This window comes from Mytilus californianus, unplaced genomic scaffold (genome assembly GCF_021869535.1).
Source record: "Mytilus californianus isolate M0D057914Y unplaced genomic scaffold, xbMytCali1.0.p SCAF_2, whole genome shotgun sequence".
Taxonomy (NCBI): Eukaryota; Metazoa; Mollusca; class Bivalvia; order Mytilida; family Mytilidae; genus Mytilus; species Mytilus californianus.
This window is the reverse complement of record NW_026262668.1, coordinates 102,500,193-102,519,421: the sequence shown is the minus strand read 5'-3', so window position 1 is coordinate 102,519,421 and position 19,229 is coordinate 102,500,193. Positions and strand designations below refer to the sequence as shown.

The 19,229-nt window shown below is 32.8% G+C and overlaps 1 protein-coding gene across 1 annotated transcript in view; it reads right to left on the bottom strand.

Moving 5' to 3' along the window:
* The window catches only part of LOC127730611 (elongator complex protein 2-like), a 56,022-nt gene that overhangs the window by 4,354 nt on the left and 32,439 nt on the right, over nucleotides 1-19,229 (bottom strand). Inside the window, exons 8-16 of the mRNA XM_052239075.1 lie at nucleotides 17,574-17,738; nucleotides 14,847-14,942; nucleotides 13,572-13,672; nucleotides 13,177-13,299; nucleotides 9,103-9,258; nucleotides 5,226-5,417; nucleotides 4,545-4,701; nucleotides 2,793-2,923; nucleotides 1,856-2,045 (exon numbers count right to left, since the gene is read on the bottom strand). Of these exons, the coding sequence (XP_052095035.1) occupies nucleotides 1,856-2,045; nucleotides 2,793-2,923; nucleotides 4,545-4,701; nucleotides 5,226-5,417; nucleotides 9,103-9,258; nucleotides 13,177-13,299; nucleotides 13,572-13,672; nucleotides 14,847-14,942; nucleotides 17,574-17,738 (1,311 nt within the window). The remainder of the gene's footprint in view (nucleotides 1-1,855; nucleotides 2,046-2,792; nucleotides 2,924-4,544; nucleotides 4,702-5,225; nucleotides 5,418-9,102; nucleotides 9,259-13,176; nucleotides 13,300-13,571; nucleotides 13,673-14,846; nucleotides 14,943-17,573; nucleotides 17,739-19,229) is intronic.

The window sequence follows — 19,229 nt, the reverse complement described above, 5'->3', positions numbered from 1 at the left end:
TGTGGTATGGTACCTTGCAGTACAATTTCAGAGAGATCCATACACTTCAACACAAGTTATTGTCTGGAAACTAGAAAAATGCTTGTTTTTTGCCCCTTTTTTGCCCCAAATTCCTAAACGTTTAGTGCAATTACCCCCAAACTCAAATCCAGCTTTCCCTTTGTGATATGGAACCTCGTAGTACAATTTCATAAAGATCCATACACTTACAAACAAGTTATTGCCTTGAAACTAGAAAAATGCTTGTTTTTTGCCCCTTTTTTGCCCCTTATTCCTAAAATTTGGAGGCAATTACCCCCCAAATCAATCCCAGCCTTTCAATTGTGGTATGGTACCTTGCAGTACAATATCAGAGAGATCCATACACTTGAACACAAGTTATTGTCTGGAAACTAGAAATTTTTTTTATTTTTGGCCCCTTTTTGGCCCCTTATACCTAAATAATTTGGGCAATTACCCCCAAACTCAATTCCAGCTTTCCCTTTGTGATATGGAACCTTGTAGTACAATTTCATAAAGATCCATACACTTACACACAAGTTATTGTCATGAAACTAGAAATGCTTGTTTTCTGCCCCTTTTTTGGCCCCTAATTCCTTAAACTTTGAGACAATTACCCCCAAAATCAATCCCAACCTTCCTTTTGTGGTTATAAACCTTGTGTTAAAATTTTATTGATTTCTATTTACTTATACTAAAGTTATTATCCGGAAACCATCTGTCGTCGGACGACGCTGACGACGCAGACAACGTGATACCAATATACGACCAAAAATTTTTTAATTTTTACGGTCGTATAAAAATAACTGAAGACTAGATAGTACCAAATAATAATACAAATAAAATTCAAACATTTCTGCACCCTTCAACACCTGGTTTTGTAAAAATCCAAAACACAAGAGCCTTCACAGTAACTTTTTTAATGTCTATTTATCTTCATCCATATTTTAGTCATGACAGGGAAAGTTGGCTGTGTGCCTTTGCTATGCTAACTTTTGGCCCCTTTTTCCTTAACTGTTGGTACCATAACCCCCAAAATCAATCCCAACCTTCCTTTTGTGGTATTGAACCTTAAGGTAAAATTTCATAGAGATCCATTCACTTAAACTAAAGTTAGAGTGCGAAAACCAATGTGTATTTCGGACGACGACGACGCCAACGTCATACCAATATACGACCGCAAAATTTTTTTGCTGTCGTATAAAAACTGTGAATTTCTGACAAATTTAAAACCATCATTTGTCAATAATTCGTGAAATGGCAGGACAGCGGTTGTACAATATGCGCCCCTCCACTTTTTGTGCAATGGTATAAATGCATTTATCTACTTGGTAGCACAAAAGAACTGTTCATGATGGTTATAAAGACATGTGTATTCTACTATAAACACCTTTGAAAGTTAAAAGCTGGTCATAAACAGTAGCACTATATTTTCATAAAGTGGAAGAAATATCTCATACAACTTATTATAGTTAACTGTCAGTATTACTTAAAGGTTTGTTAGTAACCTATGTGATATTAGCCTATACAGTTAAACCTGTATATAAAAGAACAGGCTCTTGACCAGAGAAAACTGACCTTATAATAAAGGTGACCTCTGAATTGCGGTTCCAAATACATTACTACAGCTGGACAAGAATTTGGGGACCTAAAAAACAGCTTTTTGCTTAATAGAGGTGACCTTTATAGCAGTTTCACTATATATATATGTGTGACATTACAACATCAATCATTGAATTATTTGATTTCTCAGTTTTAAACAATAAAATCCTAAATGATTGGTGGAACAGCAACATAATTGATATTTCACAATGAAACAATATATTGCACAAACATAGTTTCCAGCTGTACATACCATTCTGACTATTTTCATTCCTCTTCCTATATAACATCCACGTCCTGTCTCTAGACACTGTTAGTAGGTAATTACCATTGTGAGAGAAGGCCATTTGTGTCACTGTTAATGTGTGACCTTCCAACGTGCAAATCTGATTCCATGTTGTTGTATCCCATAATATAACTCCAGCAAAATCTACCTTGGATGCCTAAAACACATCATGGTGAAATATCATTGTCTAGGAAATGAAAAGTTTTCCATTTGACATATAACAGAAAACTTCAGGAGAACAATTTCTCATCAAATAGATAGAACAATCATGGCAGAATAATTGCTACAGTAGATGGACATAAGTATTCGTCGCTTGTGATTTTTCACTATATTATTAATATGAAACCATATTTTCTAAAAAAAAATATTGTGAGGTCATTTCTAGTCGGATCCTTATTCAACTTTGTACAAGTAGAGAGAACATTGTCATATATTTATTTGTTTATTAAGTTAAATTTTGTTATAGAATGTTTTCTCTTTTCTGTAGATTTAAACACAAGTTTTATTTGTTGTGAGAATATTTGCTATATATATTTCAACTAAAATAAATTTGTAAATTATTATCAATATCATTACATCAAGAGAAAACAAAAATAACTGCAGACTAGTTAGTACCAAATAATAATACAAATAAAATTCAAACATTTCTGCACCCTTCAACACCTGGTTTTGTAAAAATCCAAAACACAAGAGCCTTCACAGTAACTTTTTTAATGTCTATTTATCTTCATCCATATTTTGGTCATGACAGGGAAATTTGGCTGTGGCCTTTGCTACATACAGTGTATTCACAACATGAAAATAGCTTTTACAATAGAACTAGAAAAGAGAAACCTACAACATAAAATTACATATCATACACACCACCTTTACACAGTGGTATAACTATGCAGTCATTATTTACCTTACAAGAGGATGCCAAAATTTTGCCCTCAGTATCACAAGCCAAGGCAAATATTTCATATCCATGTCCATATAATTTCTGTGTTTCTGGCCATAGTGTGTTCTGTAGTAAATGTTCTTCTGTTGGAGGAGCTGTAATAGATAAGCAATGTATATAAATAGTGAGTAGAGTAAGCAAATGGGAATGAATTGTAAAGAAACAATTATGGAAATACATGTATCTATATACAATGTACAGGTCGTTTAAAGTAAAATTTTCATATTTTTTTCTCTGCCCTTCTGAAGTTGTCGATGATTTAGACACTTGATGTGTTTATATCATTTTGAGAACCAAAGACCACTATACTCTTAACTCAGAGGACAAGAAAAGCTTTATTTACTTGTTTAGACAATCCCTAGTTCATGTCAGTAACTGAACAATACATCAGTGTTCTCCCAAGGGCTTTATAGCACCAAGGTACCACAGTACTATATTTTTTACCATGGTGCTATCTGAACAGATTTTATAATAGAATGCATTATGAATGTGGTGCTATAAATTTAGGGAAACAAGTGTTATTTTCAAATCCCATGGTGCTATATAAAAAAATAAAGAGCAGTTCCATGAGTGCATGATACGCCCGTCTCTTTTTCAAAGAATAAAGTTCCATAGCTCCTCAATGTCATATCAGAAATTTATAAAAAACTAAAGGGTGGTTATTTTAATAGATATAAAACAGTCACCAAAGTTTCATGAAAAGCGGTCACAGCACTTTTGAGTTATTGTCCGAAAACTTGAAAATCACCCCTTTTTTATGAATAAAACCCCATAACTCGTAAAATCTAAAATTTATAAAAATCGAAAGGGAGCTTATTTCAATAGATATGAACAATTCACCAAAGTTTCATGCAAATTGGTTAAAGCATTTTTGAGTTGTTGTCAACATGTTGATGACAGAAGGATGGACAACAGCATAAACTGGAGAGAACACTGAATGCATGCTGAACCTGAACAAAATCATTAATAAATTAACAGTCATAAACTGGAGAGAACACTGAATACATGCTGAACAAGAACAAAATCATTAATAAATTAACAGTCATAATGTGAAAATATGTGTTTATTCTATTATGCATATTTGACAATACAGAGGTATTAGAAAAGAAGATGATGTTGTTCATTATAATTTCACAGAGAAATCAATGTATTAAAATAATTCAACTGGTAAAACACTAAAATATTAAGAATAACAGCCTTTTTGTTTTTGATAAAGTACTTACTTTATCATTGTAAGCATGCATGGTGGCAAAAAAAAATTAGCTGGCATGAGTATTTATTTCCATCCATCAGAAGGAAATAGTTTTCTTAGCAATGCCACAAAAAAAAACCTAAACAAGAAGGGGGTCCTGGCAAAACATAGTTAACTGTACCTGGTCTTGATTCATTTTTGTAAAACACTATCTATCGATCTAGAAGTAAGGTGAAGGATATTGATACTGTTATTATTCATGGGATACCGATTTTTGTGGAATTCTTTGGAAAAGAAAAACCACATATTAAAATGTTCAACGAAGATTACATTTTCTTAATGCTTGAATGACTTTGGCAAAACCACAAAAATAATGGATCCACCAATATAATTTTTCCTCGATCTCACATGAAAATTGGTATCAACAAAAATAAATGAATCAACAGTATTATACAAATCATATGAAACATTAGCAGTTGAAATTGTATCTATAAATTCATTTGTATATCTTAATAAGATCATACATTGTAAAGAAACTGGTGTAAAGTAAACTTCAGGGTATTGGTCATTAGGGTGTTGCTCTATTTTTCTGTTTATTTTTTCTACTTCTCCAGAGTATACAGCCTTGTTTGACAATCCCAAAGCAGGAACACTGGCACCAGCTGGTCTGTTCTGAGCTTCCTAACAAAAAATCACATATTAAAACAATTTACTGTTTTTGTAGAAACTAACTAAAAAGTCTTGCAATTTTTGGTCATTGCATTTTCTTTGTAATGAACATTTCTAAATAGATAATTGTAAGGAAGCAACATCAGAAAATACTATGAAAGGCCATTTGCATGTAAAAAATGTTCACATATAGGTTTTAGGATCTTACAAATTTTTAAAAATGATTTTATAACTCAATTTTAACAATCAGAAAAAGACTACAGAATCTATCATATATTTGATTTAATCGTAAGCATAAAAACATTGTTATATTACAAAACAGGAAACTCAATATGGATTAAAATTGCATTTAGAAGGTTATTCTTGGCTTACAAATAGCATTTTGATGATTAAATATTAATTTAGTTGAAAACGCAAACCTTTCAATTAACAAAAGATAATTTTCATTGGATAAAGGGAATAATAAATGCTTATGTGATTTGACAATTTTCAATTATGTAATCTTGTCTCTACAAAACAATTCTATTATATGTTACCTCTTTCTTTAACTCATCTTCCAAACTAAAACTACAAATACTGCAGAAGTTTTCTATAAAATTCTTTGGAGCATCAAAAGATCTGATAACTTTTTCATCTGCTCCTGAGGCAAATTTATATCTGTTAATAAGAGCTAAACACTGGAGGTCATACCCATGAACCTGTGGACGAGCTATCTCATACCAGTCTGCCTATAAAACAATAAAAAATAAAAAAAACTTCAATAAGGCCAACTAAAATTAATTAGTAGATTTTCATCCAGATTTTAAAAAATAAATGGGAAATGTGTCCATGGGACACAGATGATGCCCCCGCTTGCATATCATATAAATTTATAAAGGGACATAACTGAAGAACAGTAAAAGTGACTCTACCTAAATTTGTACTTGATCTGAGTTTTGTGGTAATAAGTATTGTGTATAAGTTTCATAACATTTGGTTGAGGCAAACTTAAGTTAGAGAACGGAAACGAAAAATTCAGCAATTTTTCCCTTTGTAAAGGGGCATAACTCTAGAACAGTAAGAGTGACACCACCAAAATTCAAACTTGATCTGTATTTTGTAGTAATAAGCATTGTGTATAAGTTTCATAACATTTGGTTGAGGCTAACTTAAGTAAGAGAACGGAAACGAAAAATTCAGCAATTTTCCCATTTGTGAAGGGGCATAACTCTAGAACGGTTAAAGTGACGCCACCAAAATTCAAATTTGATCTGTATTTTGTGGTAATAAGCATATTGTATAAGTTTCATAACATTTGGTTGAGGCAAACTAAAGTTAGAGAACGGAAATCAACTTTGGGACGTACAGACAAGGGTAAAACTTAATGCCCCCTCCGCTATGGCGGGGGCACAAAAATGGGGCGGGTGGGAGGATTTTATTTTTTAATTTTTATTTCCTCCTAAAACCTTTTGTGACATGTTGTTCATATACAATGGTAATAATAAGCTTATATCATGTATATATAAGGAATTCTACATTATTTTTCAAATTCTTTAATTAATATTTCTGATTGGCAACCACTGTTGCAGCTTTAGAAACCTATCTTAGTAAATAGCAAAAACATGGAGAAATGTTCTCTTTTAGACTACCTAGATCAAATTTATTTTGCTTTCTGAGCTATGATTTGTAGTGCCCATAAAATGAAGCATATGCATTGGTATGCAACACAAATCTTATGAGTACAGAGTAAAATGAAAATTCAAACTGTGTTGAAAATACTAGGGTTGATGCTTTAAGATTCTTATGCAAGGTGCAAATATATTTACAATGTAAAACATGAACTGAACCAAAAAGAAGAAGTTGTTTAATTACTCTATTGAGGGGCTGGGGACAGAGGGTGTTTGCTGTTTGTCAACAAAAACGATAGCCTTGGGGTAAATCTAAGGGCTTGCTATCATACATGTTGTACGTTGGTCGACTCTATGTACTCAATATACGGTCATCAATTGCACAAGTTCATGCTTGTGTCTATTATTTTATTCCAGTCAAGGTTTTGTACCAATGTGTTCCAATGTATAAATAAACTAGATGTGTCGGAACGACGCGAATGGCCCGTCTCAAAAAGTTGAAAAATCTGCAATTTCAACAACACATGTGGACACAAACATGCATGGATAGTATCCAGCTCTCAAGACCAATACTAGTTCAAGTTGATGAAAAATTTCCTTGATCAATGAGTAGTTAAATTTCAAACTATCAGCAAACAGGAAGTGGATGTACTGCAGATCTAACAAGATGTGTTGAAACGACATGAAAATCAGCATAGCGGAACAAAACATAAACTTGATCTGTGACTCATCATGGTAGTCTCACATATAAAAAATCAGCGCAAAATCTGAAGGCATATAGAAAAGAAGTCCGTATAACTGTGACTTTCAACAATTTTCGAAGTCCAAAACCTGTAATTTCAACAAAAATCAGCAGAGCCGAACGAAACTTAAACTCGATCTGTAACACATCATGGTTAACTCACATACCAAAAATCAGCCCAATATCTGAAGGCGTTTAGAAAAAAAGTCTAGATAACTGTGATTTTCAACAATTTATCAGAGTCCAAAGTCGTAATTTCGGCAAAAATTAGCAGAGCAGAAAAAAACTTAAACTTGATCTGTAACTCATCATGGTTAACTCACATACCAAAAATCAGCCCAATATCTCAAGGCGTTTAGAAAAAAAGTCTAGATAACTGTGATTTTCAACAATTTATCAGAGTCCAAAGTCGTAATTTCGGCAAAAATTAGCAGAGCAGAAAAAAACTTAAACTTGATCTGTAACTCATCATGGTTAACTCACATACCAAAAATCAGCCCAATATCTCAAGGCGTTTAGAAAAAAGTCTAGATAACTGTGATTTTCAACAATTTATCAAAGTCCAAAGCCCGTAATTTCGTCAAAAATTAGCAGAGCGGAACTAAACTTAAACTTGATCTGTAACTCATCATGGTTAACTCACATACCAAAAATCAGCCCAATATCTGAAGGCGTTTAGAAAAAAATTGTGTATAATGGTTTGTTGCGGAATGACAGAACTTTGTTACTGGGCCATAAAAATTCCACTGTTTTCTAATCACTGAAATTTGTGACATACTGATGATGATACAGCCATTTAATAGCGTTCTTGGACACCGCCTATTACTCGTAACCCGAATATTTCATGCCCTTCTAGTAAATCAATCTATATTCTCAGAAGATAATGTTGTCATCATTGAGCAGAAGAATATGACGACTTATATTACTCGAAGAAATAAGAAAACCGTAATTTGAAACAGGAAGTTTTGAATGAAACGAAATTAGAGGCGATTACCGGTAACGGAAATGAACAAAATCCGGAAATAGTAAATTTTTAAGAATAAAAAATTCGGGGCGGGACAATTTCAGAGGGGCGGGCGGGGATGAAAATCTATCTATTAATTTTAATTGGCATAATGGACCTGGAAGTAACCTATCTAATACCATTCTGCTTATAAAGCAACATCATTCAAGCATTTCACCATGAAACAGTAGGTGATCTGCCTCATTCCACACTGTATAGAAAGCAATAATAACACCACAGACCTTAATCTCACAAATGACGGTAGGTAGGCTATCTATGAAACAACTAGAGATTCTAATAAGCCTGCATCACTAACATGGCTTCCTTGCAGTCTCATCATCTCAGAGTCAACATAGAGCTAAAGCTAACATCTCACTACCATTTCAAGACCCTTGATAAAGTGTATATTGATGACAGATGGAGAATGACCTGCAGTTGATAGAAGCTGAGCAATTACAATGTCCCTCCAGGATAGGTACACTAAACAGGTATTTTCAGCTTTGTTGAATGTATTTTTCATCTTAGCTGTAGAGATAATATTATTTTGTTCATCTGTTTCATCATATGTTGCACTTGTCATAGCCACAATTTAATGTCTGTCCCTTGTTTATGACATCACTGAATGCTATTTAACATCATACTCTGACTTACCTTGAGCAACACAATGGATGCCACAAGCTGAGCAGGAACTTGTATCCTTTCAAAGCACCTTATTTCAATATGAGTTTTCTGTAGAGTTTGTGTTGTTGAATTTTTTGTTTTGGTGTAGTGCATTTTGGACAGTTTTCCTGCTTGTCTTATTCACTTGGACATGGTGGTGCTTGTCTTTCTTTGACTTATGGTTTGTAATTGACCTAGTATCTCCTCCCACTTTTTTTACAAGTGCTACAGCAGTAACTAGCTTTCGTCATAAAAATTTATTGTTTACAACTTTCCTTAAAATAATCATACTGCAGGAATTACTGTGAAGGCATAGCATGCAACTAATAAGAAGTTCTAACAAAGAAAAGCGTCACCTTACCAGTATATGGATTTGAAGAGAATACTGCAATAACCCATACCTGTCCATTAGATTGTTTCCATGGAGCATGAAGTCTGGTTGTCTGGTCAACACTAAGACTAACAAGATACTGACCACCACCTTTATCCCACTCTACATCACAAACTACATCAAAATGACCACTAGCTGTCACTTGTGGTTCCCATGTCCCTTTACTCTGAAATAAACAAAAGTGAAAACGTAAAAAAAGAAAGGAATTCTGTCTAAAATTAGTTTGAAAACACACTCTTTATGTAATGATGAAAAAGATATCTAAAAACCTGAGTTATTTCCAGTAATAATACTGACCTGGTTCTAACCAGAATAAATCTGGTACCCATCACCCTGTCACTAATTTGAGGCAGTTGACTTGTTACATCAATTGGTTCGAAATAAATAATAGTAGAATACTTGTTTTTTTCTGACTTTCAGAATATAGGTGCTCTTAAATTAATGAAGAGCAACTATTTGTCAAAATAAACATCTGGTACAGTAAAACATGTACCATTTAAAGCTTTTTTATTACACATGTAGTATATAACACTATTGCAAGAACATCCAATATTTCTTTTCATTACTGAACTGCAGAGAATATTTTATAAATGTTATGTCATGTTTTATCATTAGGATTCTTTTTAATATGTTTTTGTTACAATTTTTAATTATAGCTATTAATATTTAACCATTTTTACATATTGAGTATATCAGCTTAGGAATAAAAGGATTGACACTTCAAATAATATGATAGAGTAGAGAAATTAAAAGAGCCATTACTGTAAACAAAACTTAATTTGAACAGTAATTTATTTTGCACCTGTCTCAACATTAGATTACTGAAGTTCAAATCTAATAATTTATTAAGAAGACAAATCAAGGTAACAAGCAAAAACTGAGGGAATCACATTAAGTTCAAAAGAACAATGCCTCAAGAGGATAAGCATCCCCTGCTAAGCATACATCACCTGCCATGCGAGTCCATACTAGTCAAAATAACACAATCAGTAGTTGATCGCTATCAGTAAAATTACATATTAGACAACTATTCTGGTATCTAAAGAAATAAGACTGTGTAAAACTTATTTTAGTGTCAATTTCAGTAATTTTTTTCATAACTCTGTTTGAGCAGACACATTCCTTCTAATAACTACAAACCAGTAAAAGTCTGAAATGGGCAATTTTTGTACTTGACGGTACTGATTTTTACTCCACCATTCTAAATTGGGTCTGAATTTCACTTGATATACTCAACTGTAGTCTGAACCATACTAAACAGTCTGAACTTGTTCTCAACCAGTACTTAAAACCATTTTTGTGAGTCTGAATCATACTCGACTCAAGTCTGAACCATACTCAACCAAATCTGAACCATACTTGACCAAGTCTGAACCATACTTGACTAAATCTTAACAATCCTCAACTTATTCTTAATCTATCTCTCTTATTTCTTCTATTTAGAATCTATTTTTTACAAGATTTGTTTCCCTTGGCTTGAAATTTGACCAAGAAGTACCACTATAAGAAAGTTTAAAAACTCAAGTTGAACAAATTAAAGTTATACATTCAAGATTGATAAAAAAGAGGTTTATTGTTTGGACTATGGTTCAGCATGATTCAGACCTTGAAGTCCTTTGGTCGTGTATTGTTAAGACATTGAAAACAGGTGGAAAACTGGTTGAGTACAGGTTGTGTACAGGTGGAGAAAGGGTTAAGACTGTTTCAGCCTTGTCAAGTAAGAGTTCAGACTTTTAAGTGTGGTCTAGATAAGGCTAGAGTAAAAATCAGTCCAGTCGAGCACAAATACTGCCCATTTCAGACTTTTACTTATTTGTATATATATATAGTTATTTCACCGTCAATAGCTTATATTATAAATAGGAAGGAGTATCACTGCTGGTATATTTCCTTCTGAGCTTAAAAATGCCCGTGTCATGCCAAGTCATAAAAAGGGTCCTAAAGATACTGTCGACAACTATAGACCAATATCAATTTTGCCTACTCTTTCAAAGATTTTTGAAGAGCATGTCTGCAAACACCTATACCGATACCTATTAAAATATAAGCTCCTTCATGCAAGTCAGTCTGGATTTAGAAGCCACCACTCTTGTCACACTGCTTTACTAAAACTTATTGATCAGTGGTTGAAAGCCATTGATGATGGAGAAATTATAGGTATTATCTTCCTAGATTTTAAAAAAGCATTTGATCTGGTAGATCACATTATCCTTCTTCAAAAACTGCAGTGCTACAAAATTTCAAATTTATCATGTAACTGGTTTAAATCATATCTATCTCATAGATTCCAACAAGTTGAAAATGGGACAATCAAGTCAAGGGCACTAGAAATAAAATCTGGAGTACCTCAGGGCTCCATATTAGGCCCCCTTTTATTTTTATTGTTCATTAATGATTTGCCCCTTCATATAACCTCATCTCAAGCAGACCTCTATGCAGATGATACTACCATTCACTGCACAGGTCGTAGTCTCAATACCATCCAGGACAGCATTACAAATGATTTAGACAGAATTGAAGAATGGTGCAAGGGAAATAAGATGTATATAAATCCAACAAAAACTACATCTATGGTTATTGGTTCTAGACAGAAACTAGCAAAAACAGACCATGTTCTTAATTTGACTGTTGGTAACTCCCACATTAGAGATGTTAATGGCGAAAAGCTCCTAGGGGTTTTTATTGATGAAAATCTTGAGTGGACAGCCCAAATTGACACTTTGTGCACAAAAATCAGTACCAGGCTAAATCTTTTGTCTAGGATAAAGAAATCCCTCCCCCTGGAAACACGAAAGTTATACTTTAATGGTTATATTCTCCCTATTTTGGATTACTGTTGTACAATTTAGGGAATCACCAGTGACCAAAATACAAATAGATTAGATAAACTTCAAAAACGAGCAGCTAGAATTATTCTTGAACTTCCTTATGATACCCCATCTAATACAATGTTTAAAAAGTTATCATGGCTTCGATTTACTGATCGTGTAATTTACCACAAGGCCTTATATGTTCATAAATGTTTATATGGATCTGTCACAGAATATTTGTCTAACAAAATCTCCTATGTTACAAATAAAAATGGAATGCAACTTAGATCAAATACTACCCAATTACTTAATATACCAAAGGCAAGAACAAACACATTTAGAAGATCTTTTTCATATTCTGGCCCAACTTTATGGAATAAACTACCAGAAGCACTAAGACACATGTCAAACATAAATACTTTTAAAACAAACTGCTTTAAGTTTTTACTTGAAAATCCAGGAATTATTTAAATGATTATGTATCAATTTTGATTATGTTTTCTTATGTTTATCTTTGTTATGAAGAAATTGTGTGATGCATTGTGAGTGGAGTGTGAGGGCCTCAAGGGAGAATAGTGTTTGTACTAATTGAGCATACCCTCTTGAAATAAAGATTATTATTATATATATAGCCATACAATGGCACAGAGGGTATGTTACTGCTAAGAAATGGGAAATTGACATTTTGAAAGTTGAAATCATCATATTTGTTCTAGACTCTAGTTTGAAGTAGTCCATCTGTATTAATATTGAGAAAAAGATCCAGGTATGAAGCAGTTTTAGTAGTATCCTGAATCTCAAGATAACTGGAATATATGAGATGAAAGCACTAACTGAAAAATTTATAATATAAAATGAATTGATTTTTGTATGTCTAACTTAGATTTTTCTTTAAAAAAAATAAGTCACACTGTTATAAAATAGCAAAAATAATTTTAATGTAAGATTTTTCATGAAAATTCCTAATATATTACATGTACAGAAGTGAATACAATAAGTCCTTCAAAATTTCTGTGTTTATATTCAGTCATACATGAATTACATAACACATAATCAATTCTGAAATAATTGTTCTATAAATAATAAATTTCTAGGTGTTGATGGAAAAGTAGCTGCAATATGGTCCGCAAATTATCAAAAAATATCATAAGGACCATAAGAGCTATGGTTCTGCAGCTAATGGAAAGGATAACCATTTTTTTTTTACATTTTATGTAAGTTATGGGCCATTATAGACATACCATCAGGACTGAACATTCCACCATTAAACCTACCTTTGTAAAGGACCAGTGATGAAAGGCTCCTTGGTAACCATGGGCCATTATTGACCTACCATCAGGACTGAACATTCCACCATAAAATCCCAAAGTATTTCCACCAACCTCACCTACCCTGACCTGTCAAAATACATGTGTAACCTAAAAATATCTTTGTACCAAAGAAAATATAAACAAATAACTGAAAAGATGGTATCCTGCAAACATTAATACTATTTTGAAAGTTGATCCCAACAACCATTCCATGGAAGTTTGATTCTCACTTGCACAGCTAAGAAATAAACTTTATATGAATCAATTAAATTTCTGTCCCCCCCACAAAAAGACTTTGCTTTAACAAAATTAAAATATGAAACATTTATACAGACATTGACAGACAGATAGTTTCATACCTCTTCAACCCAAACTCCTGATTCTTTATCTGGTTTCCATAAAATCATTGTTTTATCCATTGAAGCTGACAGCAGGTGCATAGGCTGGTGCCATCCTGAACCTAAATAAAAAGAATGGTTAATTCTGACTTTGCAACAATTTTTTTCTTTCATTTTGATACCATATGGAAACTCACAATACAGGAAAACACAGTGCTAGTGAACACTGAAGGGTAAAGATTGCTTTATTTTGCAATTTTAGCTAGGTAAATTAAAATTTGTTCTTGACTAGATTTAAACACCATGCATTACTTATGTAATCCTAAATAAATGAAAAGTTTTTGATTGCATTTCATGCAGCCTTTAACCCCAAAATATACTGTACTTTTGTATGCTTATCATGCAAGAATATTTTTTTTTTCTTACTGCTATTTTCCTAAGTAATGTTTGTGCCCTTAGGAATATTCTGCATGTATTGTGCTAGAAATTAGCATATTCTCAAGCTAAACTTTTTTTTCTAAATCTTATCAAATAATTCTTACCATTCCCTCTAACATCATTTGCATGAGTTTGATGAAAGTTAATTGTTCACAGTAATATTTTTCTATTTTCTGACAGATAAACATTTCAATTATAAGATAATATTAATGTGATATCATGGATATATTAACTTTGTCACAGACTCGACTGTGAAATGACAATCACATAGATACTTAAAGAGGCTCAACTGTTTTTTGTTGCAAATTCTATTGAAACAAGAATGTGTCCATAGTACACGGATGCCCAACTGTACTATCATTTTCTATGTTCAGTGGACTGTGAAATTGGGGTCAAAACTCTAATTTGGCATTAAAATTAGAAAGATCATATCATAGGGAACATGTGTACTAAGTCTCAAGTTGATTGGACTTCAACTTCATCAAAAACTACCTTGACCAAAAACTTTAACCTGAAGCAGGACAGACGGATGAACGGACGATCGAACTGACGCACAGACCGAAAAACATAACGCCCCTCTACTATTGTAGGTGGGGCATAAAAATGAGGATTTTGCAAAACATAAATCAGGTGTGGCAATAACTATGGTATCACAAATTCAATTTTACATAACAGTTTGTAAAAACATACACACAAGAATCTCATGCATTTGAAGCTCTGGAATTTGTTGAAAACTTATATATTTATAGGAAAAATAAAGAACGTACAAGAAGAAAAACAAGAAATTGAATTTAAAAAGATTAAATAAACTCTTGTGGTCTTCTGGATAATTTAAGGTAAAAAGTATACTATTTATACCTGTATTTACTGGAGGCTGCCATTTAACACTGTAAATCCAGTTTTCATGTCCACTCAATACAGACTCCAAACTTACTGCATATACTACTGTTTCCTCTACAATATAATTTCCACAGTTTGTATTTATACAACTGTATAAGAGTAGTGAACATTTAAATTGAGATTATTTTTTCATCAGATGGCTGACACTTGCAAGGGAGTGGTAAATTAATTTAAAACTTGTTATACAGTGTGGAAAATTGCTAATTATTGAAGATTGTAGGGTCACCTCTAAATGTGGTCTTAGGTGTTGTCTGGTACAAATAGCTCTTCATTAGTAATTCCCCAAGGGTGATTGGGAAATAGAAATATGGTCACCATTGGTCTTCCTTTGATTGGCCGTAAAACCCTCGCTAAAGTGGGGCGTCCATTTGGCTGTGCCAGATGCACTAGTTCGTCGCAATGTCCTGTCAGAATGTTAAATCTGATGCCTTATGTAAAGAGAGTGCCATGCTCCTTGCCCGTTAAGAACCCTTGCAACAACTCTTTGAGGGGTCCGTAGGTGGCCTGTTGCAAGGCTAAATTTCTGTCCCTATCCAATATATCCCTATTTTCCCGTAGCAATCCAAATTCCCTTACCTCAATCTGGATGGCCTATATTACAGGACCTACCTATCTCATTTATTGTTAATTTGTTCTTGTTCTGATCATGCATGAAATATTTGCCACTGGACGTTAAGCAACCAACAAACAATCAATCAATCATTAGTATTTCAAAAAGTCCAACCAAATTTGCTTGAAGATTAGGGATGACATGATAATACATTCTAATGCAATTATTTTGTATTGATGGTTCTGATTGGATGACAATAAGCGTAAAATTCTCTATCTCCTTGTCTGTAACTAAGGAAGCCGACATTTTGAAATTCGGAATGTATTGACATGTAATTTCTTCAATAATAAACAAACAAGAGTGCACACGCTGAAATGTCTCGCCTTCTTTACTAATCATTGATATTATGTTGATAGTCCTAAATATAAAGCATTATTACAACTGTCACATAACTTAACATTAACCAAGTAAACTAAACATTGACCAATGAACCATGAAAATGAGGTCAAGGTCAGATGAACCATGCTAGGCAGGCATGTACAGCTAACAATTCTTCCGTACAACAATTATAGTTGACCTATTGCTTATAGTTTAAGAAAAACAGACCAAAACACAAAAACTTAACACTGAGCAATGAACCTTGAAAATGAGGTCAAGGTAAAAAAAAACCTATGTGACTGACAAATAGATCATAAAATATTTCCATACACCAAATACAGTTGAACTATTGCATATAGTATTAGAAAAAAAGACCAAAACTCAAAAACTTAACTTTGACCACTGAACCATGAAAATGAGGTCAAGGTCAGATGACACCTGCCAGCTAGACATGTACACCTTACAATCATTCCATACACCAAATATAGTAGACCTATTGCATACAGTATAAGAAAAACAGACCAAAACACAAAAACTTAACTATAACCACTGAACCATGAAAATGAGGTCAAGGTCAGATGACACCTGCCAGTTGGACATGTACACCTTATAGTCCTTCCATACAACCGAATATACTAGACCTATTGCTTATAGTATCTGAGATATGGACTTGACCACCAAAACTTAACCTTGTTCACTGATCCATGAAATGAGGTCGAGGTCAAGTGAAAACTGTCTGACGGGCATGAGGATCTTGCAAGGTACGCACATACCAAATATAGTTATCCTATTACTTATAATAAGAGAGAATTTAACATTACAAAAAAAAAATTTACTTTTTTTTCAAGTAGTCACTGAACCATGAAAATGAGGTCAAGGACATTGGACATGTGACTGACGGAAACTTCGTAACATGAGGCATCCATATACAAAGTATGAAGCATCCAGACCTTCCACCTTCTAAAATATAAAGCTTTTAAGAAGTGAGCTAAAGCCGCCGCCGCGCTGCCGGATCACTATCCCTATGTCGAGCTTTCTGCAACAAAAGTCACAGGCTTGACAAAAACTCACATTTTGCACCTAGAAATCTTCTTTTTATCATATTTTATTACATTCTGAAGCGGACAAGAAGCCAGAAAAAGCCCTGTGTTTACGTTTGATGCCGGAAGAATACCTATGACGTCACCTAGTTTAGGCGCCAAAGTGGATAACATCATTTCGCGGAATTTTTGTTTAATGAAAATTTTACACTGAAATAATGACTAAAATTTAATGATTTGTTTATTTTGCATTAGAATAGAGAGAACTGTGTTGTATTTGAAGCTTTGGGGACGTCCATCGCCACGTAAACTAAATTTGCGACAGTAAAACTACCGATGGACGTCCCCAAAGCTTCAAATACAATACAGTTATCTCTAAATTTTAAATAGTAACAATAACATTTAAAAATTTTCACATGTTTTGTATGTTTTCTATTCTAAATTCAAAGATTTTTACAATAAATTTAGTTACAGATGCTTCAACACAATTTGAGGGAAGTGCCTTCCTAATTATAAAATATCCAGTGTTTTGTCATATTTGCTTGCCAATGAGACAGATGAACAGGGGTAAACAAGTATACCCTTGCCCCTTCTTCTAAATTGGGGTATAATTTATAAATACTATGTATTCACTTTCATAACAGAAAATACACAAAATGGAAGATAAAGGATAATTTGGTAGCTATGGAAATGCAAAACAACTAATCTACATTGTACCTCCAATTTTAAATTGAAATGTGTTTTCTCTCATCTTTATTTCCTCATCTAATGACAATTCCTTGACAGTCTTTACAATATTATCTTCTACAGAACGTCTAGAAAATCTCCAGATTCTGATGAAAAAGTCCTGTGCTGCACTGGCCAATACAATATCTCCTGTATCTAAAACAAACAAACAAGACAATGTTCTTTGTTTTTATTTATCCAATTATGTGTCACGTGTCTATCATTTCTTTGCTTTTCTAAAGCAAATTACTGATGATTTAAAGAATCTATAAGGATTGTCAATTTCTTACTTTGAGTAAATGTAAGGTATCATCACATTGATACAAGATATTACTAGTAAAAATATATTGAAGAGCTAACATTCAACACTGCACAAGTTTACACATACTCTCAAAAGATTTACATTTTTTCCATTCCAAACTTTTGGTAGGTTCAGACAAACCTGATTAAGGTTATTCTAGAAACCCTTGTTGTATGCACAGAAATCTAACAATACGTTTCTTTACTACCACTTGATTATTACCAATAAAAACAAAAGCCAAGACACAGGGACTGACAGATTATGTATTTATCACAGCAAGACATTGTTCTAAATAATAAAATCAATATGTAGTAAAATACAAAATCAAAATTTCTACAAAAATCTGTAATATGATTTAACTATCAATAAAAGAGGCCAAACTAAAATATTTTGAGAGTAAGTTAATTCATTTTGTTGACAACTACACGTTTGACATTATGGATAATGTTGACTTCTTTGATAATTTGTTATATTACACGAATCCTTGAATCATATTTTTGTTTTTCTACAATGTTGGTTTGGTGAGATTTGTGATGTTGACAGGTGAAAAGATTGAACAGGCTATCATATCTTGATAAAATTTTGCTGAGCAACTCATAATGAAGACTTTGTAATATTTATAATTTTTAACTGTTTACATTTTCTGTCTACCTATCATAGTTTTAACTATTTACATTTCCTGTCTGTCTATCATAGTTTTAACTGTTTACATTTTCTGTTTATCTATCATAGTTTTTAACTGTTTACATTTCCTGTCTATCATAGTTTTTAACTGTTTACATTTCCTATCTATCTATCATAGTTTTTAACTGTTTACATTTCCTGTCTATCTATCCTACCGGTAGTTTTTAACTATTTACATTTCCTGTCTATCCATCATAGTGTTTAACTGTTTACATTTCCTGTCTATCTATCCTACTTTTTAACTGTTTACATTTTCTGTCTATCTATCATAATTTTAAACTGTTTACATTTTCTGTCTATCTATCATAATTTTTTAACTGTTTACATTTTCTGTCTATCTATCCTAGTTAATAAGATAAAAGGCACATATGCACATTTATCAGGTCTTTATTATTAACCCAAATTTGCTATTCTATTGCCAAAATTACCAGTTGTCAGAAATTATAACTAAATTACAAAAATGCCATTATATTCAGCCTCATGATTCTTGAAAGACAAGCATGGTAACCTATGTTTCCCATTTTTTAAAAGATGACAGATCAGCAGACATCAGATGGAAGGGAAAAGTGATATATTTATTTATATAAGCTTGTCAATACTTATTAATATATATATGTATATATATTTTACATCTAACGAAAGCTATATTTTTTATATAGCCT